Below are 10,401 nucleotides of genomic sequence, written 5' to 3' on the forward strand. Positions count from 1 at the left end.
ATCCCTCTCTATTATCGCCTGGCCTGTTGGATTGTGGGGAATCCCGGTGGTATGGGAAATTCCCCACTGTTGCGCAAACTCACTGAAGCTCTTTGATGCATAACATGGCCATTGTCTGTTTTTATGTGAGATGGAACTCCCAACGTAGAGAATGCCATAAAAAGGTGTTTAATGGCATCCCTGGTTTTTTCGCCTGCATGGATGGAGGCAAACACTGTGCCGGAAAACGTGTCAATGGAGACATGTATGTATTTCATCCGGCCAAATGACTCAAAATGTGTGACATCCGTCTGCCAAATCTCCAGGGCTCCCAACCCCCGGGGATTCGTCCCCGTAATGAGGGAAGGGAGAGTGAAAGACTGGCAGCTCGGGCAGGTGGAAACAATGGCTCTTGCCTGGGCTATAGAGATCTTAAACTGCCGCACCAGGGCTGGGGCGTTCTGATGGTAAAATGCGTGACTGAGCCGTGCTTGCCGGAGAATGTCTGGCAAAGTGGTAGAGGTAGTCGCAGATACTTGTGTAGTCATAGCCAATAGGTTCATTCTCCGATTACCCTCGGTGATCTCTCCGGGTAAATCGGTGTGTGACCGTACGTGCATGACATGGTAAGGTTGCTCTCTGTGGGAGAGTAGCCAAATAAGATCAGAGAGCAAACTATATAAATTTTTGTTTGAAACTTCTTTGAGGAGGGCACCTTCTGCCCTTTCTGCTACCCCGGCTACATACGCCAAATCAGTGACCAAATTCAGAGGCTGTTGAAATTTTTTCAATGCTCTCATGACCGCGGCAAGTTCCGCGATCTGGGGGGAACCCTCAACCAGTTGGACGTCAGACTCCCACTTCTGATTGTCTGGGTCCTTCCAAGTGATCACCGATTTATCGGATTTCCCTGACCCATCGGTGAACATGGTGAGAGCACCTGGAATTGGTGTTTTACTTTTAAATATTTTTGGGGCCAAATTCAAGGTATCCTTAAACAATTTATGTTTAGGATAATGAGTCGAAATTCGTCCAGGGTAACTGTCCAATGCAATGAGTAGATTTTCATTCATTTGCAACAAAGAGTCCAATTGATCTAATGTTATAGGTAAGTAGATGCACGTAGGGTCACACCCCGCGAGGGTTCGGAGGCGGTGTCGTGCTTTCATAATTAATGTGACTACCAATTCTGCAGGGGTCGTGATCGTCTTGGAGGGCTGGTGTGGTAGGAAAAGCCATTCTAAGATGACGAGGGGATCAGATGTCTTGTGATCCCACTGGAAGAGAAGTCCATGGAGGTAGGGGCACTTACCCAACACCGCGAAGCTCACAGGAAGAGATCGGACCATGCGGTGTGCCTGACGAGACTTCAGAGCAGCAGCAACCTGTCCCAGGGCTTCCCGCGCGGCAGATGTCAGCTCGCGCGGCGAGGCTAGATCTCCATTGCCTTGAAGCAGATGGAAGAGGGGTGACAGCTCCTCCGTCGTCAGTCCCAGGAGGGGGAGGATCCAGGTGAATGTTCCGCACAGCTGCTGAAGGTCTCGCAGGGTCCTCGGATCCTCGTTGATGGTCACTGTCTGTGGTGTCACTGTCCTTCCCGTGATGAGGAATCCGAGGTATCTCCATTGTGCTGAAAGTTGGATCTTCTCTTCTGCTATCTGGAACCCTGCAGCTTTGATAGCCTTAATGGTCTTGTTGGGGAAGGCAGTCTAGGGTTGCCATGGGAAACAGCAGTTGTATGAGTTCCCCACCCCTTGTAAGAGAATTGTATCCTCCCCCTGTTCTGTCAGTTATTGTTCAGTCTGCCCCTTTGCCCAGAATCTTCTCTGTTCCCTGTTTCCCCATTGGTTCCCCCACCAAGACCACTCCTTCCCCCTTCCCTCATTGTTTGATTGTCGAGCTGCCGGGGCTTGTAGCCTCTCAGCACGACGGCTCGGATAGCTGCACTATCTGAGGGTCCACTGGAAGAACGGGAGGGACACTCGGACCGCTGAAATCCTGCTTGTTTATTGAAGGGATCGCAGACGGGGCAGACAGGGAAGAAAACGAGGCAGAAGGGAGGCAGGATCTGAGAGCCCAGAGAGGTGGGGTGAGGGACCTTTTAACTGTGTAAGGGTAGGAGGGTCCAGGGTACGAGGGGCCAACCGGGAAAGGGCTAAAGGGAGGGGAGATATAACATCAACCAATGAGGGAAGGGGGAAAGAGTGGTCTTGGTGGGGGAACCAATGGGGAAACATGGAACAGAGAAGATTCTAGGCTAAGGGGCAGACTTGAACAATAACTGACAGGACAGGGGGAGGATACAATTCTCTTACAAAGGGGTGGGGAACTCATACAATTGCTGTTTCGCATGGCAACCCTAGACTGCCTTCCCCAACCCCTCCTCCTACAGTTGATGTTGTATCTCCCCACTCTCTAGCCCTTTCCCTGTTGGTTCCTTGTACCCTGGACCCTCCTACCATCCCGCAGTTAAAAGAACCCTTACCCCGCCCCTCAGGGCTCTAGGAGCCTGCCTCCCTTCTGCCTCGTTTTCTTCCCTTCTGTGATCCCTCGAATAAACGAGCAGGATTTCAGCAGCCCGGGTGTCCCTCCCGTTCTTCTGGATGGACCCTCAGATTTTCCAGCTATCCGAGCATTTGTGCTGAGGGGCTGAAAGCCCGACCAGCTCGACAATTGGCACCCCGAACAGACCAGACACCAGCAGGTCCAGTCTTCGACCGTCTCCTGGAGATCGCCTGCTCTGTGACCAGCCTTCTCCAGGATTGCAAGCAGCGTTCAGGACCAATTCCAGGGACAGTCGCTCTTTCGTTCCGGAAGGCTTCTATCTCCTGGTTCTGCTGATAACCGATGGACCTTCGAGCCCCAGCTGCGTGGCAGCTGCGAAGCCGTCGGACCAGCAGAAATTCCACCGGACCCCTGAGTCCCGGAGAGGTACGTTTACTGTGCTTTTCCTTGCGCCTGACCAGGCTCTATCCTCCTTTTCTTTTCTATCCCTTTCGAAGAGGGTGATTTAGCTGTGAGACCTGTTACATAATGGGCAACCGCCTGTCTCCAGCTCTACGGGAGTTTTACCTTCAAGTTAAGTCCCACCTTGTTTTGGGGAACGTTTCTTTTCGTAAGAGGGAGTTGAAGTCTTTTGTTAAATTTATTTTCGAACATTTTCCTGCTACTACGCGGGAAGATGTTTCTCTACCTGATTTTTGGGGGAAAGTTGGGAGAAAAATTTATGATTTACAAGTTCAGGGGAAGTTTTCGGTGGGTCAGTTTTTTCCTCTTTTTCACTCAATTTTAATTTGTTAAAAAAGAAGGGGGAGAGTTCGGTCCCCAGTTCTCCTACCCCGTGTTCCAACCCCTGCAATCCTATTCCCACTTCCCCTAAGGGCGGATCAGGAGACAGAACCTGCCACATTCTGGCACAGGGCTGCTGCCATCTCCCTGCTGCTTCCCGATCCTCCCTGTCCCATTCATGTGTTGGGACTGGCCACCCCAACACGCGCCATTCCTGTTCCCTCCATCCCAGAGACCCCAATCCCAGTTTAAAACCCTTTTGTTCTCTAGATGACTTGATTAACCACACGGGACAAAATGGCACCTGCCTCGTGGCGAAAAAAGATCTGCCACAAAATGGCGTCCCTCCTTCTCCTTCACCGCAGAAACTTCCCGCCATCTCACTCCCGCCTCCTCCTCCCACTCCGTCGAGTTCCGCCCCTGTGTCAGGTTCCTCCCATTCCACCGCGTTGACAAATATGGCGTCGGGACCCGTCCCCTCCTTCCCTCTGACCACACCCCTGGGTGGGCCCTCTGTGGGTGGGACCAGCCCCCAAGAGGGCCTGGCCCCCATGGGTGGGAACCCCCCACCAGAAAGCCACGCCCTGGTGGGTGGGTCGGTACACACCTCCTCCTCTCCTGCCACTTCCGGTTCCCACGCTACCCGAACCGAAAGGAGGCCTGACCGGAAGCAGGCCATCTTGGCCTACCGGGCCCCCTGTCTCCGGGACCCATCGCCCAGGGAGAGGCACCGTGCCATAACCCAGCCTGCCTCATCCTCAGAAGAGGATGAGGAGAGTGGCAGCCCCCGGCCTACCAACAAGTTGGGGAGGGGTTGGGCAAAGATCAGAGAGGAGGCAATTAAGGATGGGGATTTAGAATTAGCGCAGGATCTAGGCACCTTTGCGGCACCGGTCATCCTCCAGCAGGGAAGGGAGCCAAAGTGGGAGCAAATCCCCTATGCTGAGGTGAAGGAGTTAAGAAAGGCCGCAAAAGACTACGGCAGGAACTCGCCGTTCTTTAAAAATGTGTTGGATCTAACATTTTCTGGACGTTTGCTAGTCCCCCATGATTTAAGATATATTGCCAAAGCACTGTTTTCTCCCACCGAATGCGACCTCTGGGAGATTCATTGGAAGAAACTGATGAAACCTCTTTTGCAGAAGTATGATCTCTCAGTGGTGGTGGGAGAGGGGGACGAGGCAATGGAGGCCCTTGCTGGAGAGGGGGAGTTCAGCCATCCGGAGGATCAAATCCTACTAGCACAGGAGCTATTCCAGGACATTGCAACGATGGGAAAGGAGGCACTCCTGAAGATCCCGGACGGTAAGACCCCCCCTCCAAAACTTTTCATCCATCATGCAAGGGCCTGGGGAGACTTTTATCACATTTGTTGATAGACTAAAAGAGGCCATCGAGAGACAAATAGACAACATAGAGGCTCGTGCAGAGCTTCTACGAAAGATGGCCATCTCCAATTCCAATTCTGAAATGAAAAGGATTCTCTGTGCACTACCTCAGGACCCCGAGCCCACCATCCCCCAGATGGTGGAGGCTTGCACGAAAACAATGTCAATGGAACACACGGTGGCCCTGGCTGTCAGCAAAGGGGTGGGAGAGGCCATGATAAACTTACAAAACACTCGCTGTTTTAACTGTGGCCAGCTGGGTCACATCCAGGCGAATTGTCCCCATTGGCCACAGATCCAACAACCTATCTTGCCCTCCCCAAGACCACCTCCCAGGAACCCGTTTTATCAAGATCAGTGATTTCGCCCACAGGGGCAAGGGTACCAGCCAGCGGGAAACTGACAGCGGAGCGTGAGGAGGGGCCGCACGACGACACCAAGTGGCCCTTCTCAACGTCCCAGCCTCCCGACCATCAGGGAGGACAAGTGGCCGCGCGGCCAATTCCAGTGATTCAGCGCAGCCACGAGGACGGACTCCACCTCTTCCGCAGGACAGGTACCCTAAATCAGGACAATCATCGGGTCCTCCACAGCAGCATCACCATCTCGCTCCAGGTTGAGGACCTAACGAGAGTTCCTGCTGGGTTCCTGGGCCCCCTTCACGACTGCTGGGACACCACCGTGCTCATCCTTGAAGACTCCTATCACACGCCGAATGAAATCACCATCTTGCCTGAGGTAGTGTGTTTTTCACCCGGAAAGGAGATCACCGTCTCTGTCATTTGTAACAACCCTCCGTTTACTTTAAGGAAAGGAGATCCTTTTGCCTTGCTTTATGTACTGGACATCCATGACGATCCGGACACTGAGAGACATGTTTTCTTCACACAAAATGTATGTAAAGAAAGACCTCTAATTGATGCCAAACTCTCTTTCCAGGGAAAGTCGGTGCAACTGCGGCTCATGGCAGACACAGGAGCGGACGTGACCATCATCCCCCAGGCGAGGTGGCCCAGCGACTGGGAGCTCGTGCCCCCTTGCAGCAGGATCTCCGGTCTGGGCGGAGCGGTCCACTCTCTGAGGAGCAAGCACCTTGTGTGTGTGGAAGGACTGGAAGGACAATTGGCCACAGTGAGACCTTTTGTTGTCTCTTCAAACATCTTGTTATTAGGAAGGGACGTTTTGTCCCTGTTCGGGCACCAATTGTCGAGCTGGTCAGGTTTTCAGCCCCTCAGCACAAATGCTCAGATAGCTGGAAAATCTGAGGGTCCACCAGAAGAACAGGAGGGACACCCGGGCTGCTGAAATCCTGCTCATTTATTCGAGGGATCACAGAAGGGAAGAAAACGAGGCAGAAGGGAGGCAGGCTCCGAGAGCCCTGAGGGGCGGGGTAAGGGTTCTTTTAACTGCGGGATGGTAGGAGGGTCCAGGGTACAAGGAACCAACAGGGAAAGGGCTAGAGAGTGGGGAGATATAACATCAACCAATGAGGGAAGGGGGAAGGAGTGGTCTTGGTGGGGGAACCAATGGGGAAACAGGGAACAGAGAAGATTCTGGGCAAAGGGGCAGACTGAACAATAACTGACAGAACAGGGGGAGGATACAATTCTCTTACAAGGGGTGGGGAACTCATACAACTGCTGTTTCCCATGGCAACCCTAGACTGCCTTCCTCAACCCCTCCTCCTACACATACCCTCTAATAACGTGGGGGAGAGGGTATGGATGTGTTTCAACAGAGCAGGGCCCTAGGTGGATTCCCAGCAAATACATCAAGCTGTACCTCGAAGAAGCTAAGAAGGAAAGCCATCCCCCGGACCACTCCCGTGAGACGTCAGCCCCAGCGAAAACCACCGTGGCCTGGAGCTGGAGGAAGCGGAAGAAAGGCGAGCCTGTCAACACCGCGGTCCGAGTGATGATAACCTGCCGATACTTCCCACCAGCTGTGACAACCTACCCCATGACTCCATCCCCTACCATCCCTTATCCTTTCCCGTCCTACCACTTTTCTCGTCCTTATAACCTTTACACCTGACCCGAAGTTTTGTTTACGTATAACGTTAACTAAAACGGGGGAGGAGGGGACTACCAAGAACTGTTATTCTTGATTTCTGTTCTATTATGTTTGAACTGCCAGAGTACCAACTGTCCAGATGGCACCACCAGCCAGAACACCCCGCTGCGACCAGCTTCCTGCAGCCGTCATCATCTTCATCATATGGCTCCAAATGGCAGGAAGCTGGATTGTTCCACTGCCCAAGGAGAATGTCTGGATCACGCTGGCGAAGTCCATCAGCCAGGAACATTTCTGCATGGCCATGGGCAGTGTAGACAACCTGTTGTCTACATGCCTGGTGGGAGTCCCCCTGAAATCTGAAAATGACTACCCATTCACAGGGATGAAACCCAACCCGGCGGACTCCTGGATGGGTTGGATAAGGACACTTCCACAGGCACCACAGGAACCCCAGAAACTGGATCTACTGGGGTCCACTAAAGCACACATTTGCATTCGGTTCTATACCAAGGCCCCACAGACATGACCAAATTATAACATCAGAGACATACACTGGCCAACAAAAAAATACATAAATGAGTGGTGCAATTACACAAGTCCTGTGCTGTCCAAGTCCTACCCATACCCTAAGGAGCTCCCTCGGGGGTGTGTTTCTCATCTGTGGGGACAGGGTGTGGGCTGGGATCCCCTCTAAGATCAAAGGGGGTCCCTGTAGCCTTGGCAGGCTTACGATGCTGACCCCCAACAAAACTCAAATTCTCAATTGGAAGAAGGATAGTCAATTGGCCCACCAAAAGCGTTCATATGGCGAATTCAATCCAAATTGTGATTCAGAAATTTATGACTGGAGCAAAGGTAAGAGGGTCGCTGCATCCATCTTCCTGCCATGGTATGCAGCAGCAAAGGCCCTCGGTGAGATTTCTCACCTGGGGTGTTGGCTAAGCAGGCATGCCAACGCTACATCCGCCACACTATCAGATCTGCTGGCAGACGAAGAAACCACCAGGCACGCCACACTACAAAACAGAGCAGCCATAGACTTCCTGCTGCTTGCCCGTGGTCATAGCTGCGAGGACTTTGAGGGGATGTGCTGCTTCAATTTGCCATCGAAGAGCACATCCATTCAGGCCAACATCCAGCGGATCCAGACGCAAGTTCAAGATCTAAAGACTGAGACCCGGGCTGTGGACGCGGTGAACAAGATATTCACGCAATGGGTGTTCCTGGGTGGGCAGTTCCAATTGTAAAAGGATTAATTTGGATTTTAATTATTATTTTCCTGATTTCTGTAGCCCAGACCATTTTTAAGAGAACTTTGACTAAAACTTTAGGGAACGTTTATTTAGTAAATAAGAAAGGGGGAGTTGTGGGAGGGGTCCCTGCACTCCCTTGGGAGACAACAGCAGTTTAGAAGAACCTGTCAATTACTTGGTTTCACCCGCCTCGGTTAGCTGTCAATCAAAGTTAATGTATTCCTCAGTTCCAGAAAGTTCTCTGTTTCTGTTACCCCCATTGGTTCCTGTTATAGAACCACTCCTCCTCTGTACCCCTATTGGTTTATAGTATATCACCCCATCCTATCTCCTCCCCTCTACCCTTTTCCCATTGGGTAGTTTGTACCCTAACCACTCCTACTCCCTTTCCCTTATATACCCATTCCCGCCTTCCCTCGGTGCTCTTGGAGCCTGCTCCCTCCTCGAGTGCTTGTCTCCCTGTCTCCTCTGCTCGCTCCTATACCTCCCTCACAATAAAGCCTCAAGGATCATAGCAGCACAGGAGTCCTCTCGTCATTACCGGTGGAGCTATCCGGATACCATCGGCCCCTCCCCGCGGACTAGTCAGCCGAGGATTTCCCCGGACTGACTGGGCACCCGGGCAGCCCCTGTGGCGGAGTATTACAACTTGAGGTCACAGGACAGGTTACTCTAGGTGAAAGGTCACTTGAAGTCAAATCTGGTTTTGCTATAAATCTCATCAGTGCCCACAATGATGCCAGAGCCAAGTCTCAGCACGTTTTTGTCACCTGGATGCTGTCAGCTGTTGTGTGCATGTGTCCCAGGAGCACAGTCCAAGACCAGCTGAGTTGCCAGGTCCATATCCATGTGATTGCTCACCACCTCAGCCTCCAAGGAAAGGGACTGCAGGCAAGCTGCCCAGTTGGAATGGCCCTTCCACTGCTCTGCCTTCCCAGCAACACACTGCACCTGGCTAGAAAACATGCTGTTAGCAACAGGCTACCTTCACACCAGCAAACACTCCAGCAGTTTACCAGCACCGAGAACAGCATTCCAGCACCCAGGAGTGCTTGAACTTGGAAGTGCAAACACAAACAGGCGTTGCCATACAGAACTGCTGAATGGATTAAAGGTGAAAGGACTGAAGGGACCAAAAGTAGTATTTTGTGGTGAAGCCTTGGTGCTGATTTTGCAATGGCAGTTGCCTCTTCCTTTTCATGCTTGATAGTAAACAGTTTTTCTTCACAACTTGGTTAATAAAATTGGTGGCCAGCCTCTCACAAGGATTTAGAAACATTAAAAAAAAAAAAAAAACAGGAAAAAAAAAAGCACAGTATAATAACTGAGATACAGTTGTTGGCACCAGGGACTATCATACTCAATTAGGGGAATTAGATGCAAGATTAAACTCATAACTTGAGATTAGCATTAACTCTATGCTTGCCAGTAAGTTACTAGAGTTCCAAATTTGAGTCCAAATCAGAAAAATCTCAACTTCTGACTGTCAGAACACAAAAGCATAAGGGAAAGTACTTAGAGCACTGCAATTAAAAAAATTAATACATTTTTTTAATCTAGCAGTACTTAACTATCATGATGAACAAGAAGTCACTTATTTTTTAAAAAAAGAAACACTGAGCATTTCAAGTATACCTTTCAAAAGTTATAGTAAACCTAAAAAGTTAGTATATTGGGTAATGTTAGTCAAAAGCAGCAAGAATCTCAAATCTTTTCCCATAAACAATACAAAAAAGCAATTTTGAGTTTTGCTCTGCTGTAATAGCTCATCTTTTCAGGCACTGAAACTTTCGAAATAGTTTCTTTTAAATGATACATAGTGAACTCTTGAAAATTCAGGCAGTTTCGCTTAATAGTATACAACCAAAACTCAAACCCATAATTGCTCAACTTAGTCTATTTTTATGTTCTACCAGGATAAATGCATGCCAGAAAACAGCTTCTGAGATGCAAGTCATTTCAGAACTGAACACTTTTTAGCAACAAGCAAGCACATCTCTCAGGTAATGCAGAAGGGGAAAAAAGTGTTTTCCAAAGGATTTTCTTGTGGTTTTCAGCTACCTGAAAAGTGAGGTTGCTACAGTATGTCAAGGTTCAAATATTGCTTCAAGGTACTTGGAAATAGCAAAGGACTTCATTCAGTCTAATTCAAACTTAATCTCACAAATCAGTTCTAAAAGCACTCAAAACAGTGGGACAATAGTAAAAGAATCACCATTAGCTGGCAGTGTCATATTAGTGGTCAGGAAAGAAGACACTTTTTCCATATGGGCTGAAACCATGTTAATAAAGAAAAAAAATTGCAGAAAGACCTGCCAGCCCTGCAACAGTCTGGTATTTCACTGATGATCTGCTATTAGCTTGCTTCCTAAAACTTGCTTTTCTTACTAATTGCATTGAAAGCCTTTATGCAAGATGAAATAAATTCTTGACTGTCACCAGAGGACACAAGCAAAAACGACACATCACAGCTATGG

The 10,401-nt window shown here is 50.0% G+C and overlaps 1 protein-coding gene across 1 annotated transcript; it reads left to right on the plus strand.

The window, feature by feature from the left end:
- Nucleotides 1-2,706: 2,706 nt before the first annotated feature.
- On the plus strand, nucleotides 2,707-6,062 carry LOC128792464 (uncharacterized). Its single transcript, XM_053950916.1, has 4 exons — nucleotides 2,707-2,910; nucleotides 4,410-4,572; nucleotides 5,029-5,393; nucleotides 5,595-6,062. The coding sequence occupies exons 1-4, from the start codon at nucleotides 2,827-2,829 to the stop codon at nucleotides 5,958-5,960; spliced, it is 978 nt and encodes a 325-aa protein (XP_053806891.1). The 5' UTR covers nucleotides 2,707-2,826; the 3' UTR covers nucleotides 5,961-6,062.
- The last annotated feature ends 4,339 nt before the right edge of the window (nucleotides 6,063-10,401 follow it).

Source organism: Vidua chalybeata, chromosome 1, assembly GCF_026979565.1.
Source record: "Vidua chalybeata isolate OUT-0048 chromosome 1, bVidCha1 merged haplotype, whole genome shotgun sequence".
In the NCBI taxonomy this organism is placed as follows: domain Eukaryota; kingdom Metazoa; phylum Chordata; class Aves; order Passeriformes; family Viduidae; genus Vidua; species Vidua chalybeata.

Excerpts from the sequence above, each read along its gene's own strand:
- LOC128792464 (XM_053950916.1), top strand. The coding sequence starts at position 2,827 with ATGGACCTTCGAGCCCCAGCTGCGTGGCAGCTGCGAAGCCGTCGGACC. Across the intron at positions 4,573-5,028 it reads ACTCCTGAAGATCCCGGACG|GGGCAAGGGTACCAGCCAGC; the intron begins GTAAGACCCCCC and ends TTTCGCCCACAG. Across the intron at positions 5,394-5,594 it reads AAATCACCATCTTGCCTGAG|GGAAAGTCGGTGCAACTGCG; the intron begins GTAGTGTGTTTT and ends CTCTCTTTCCAG.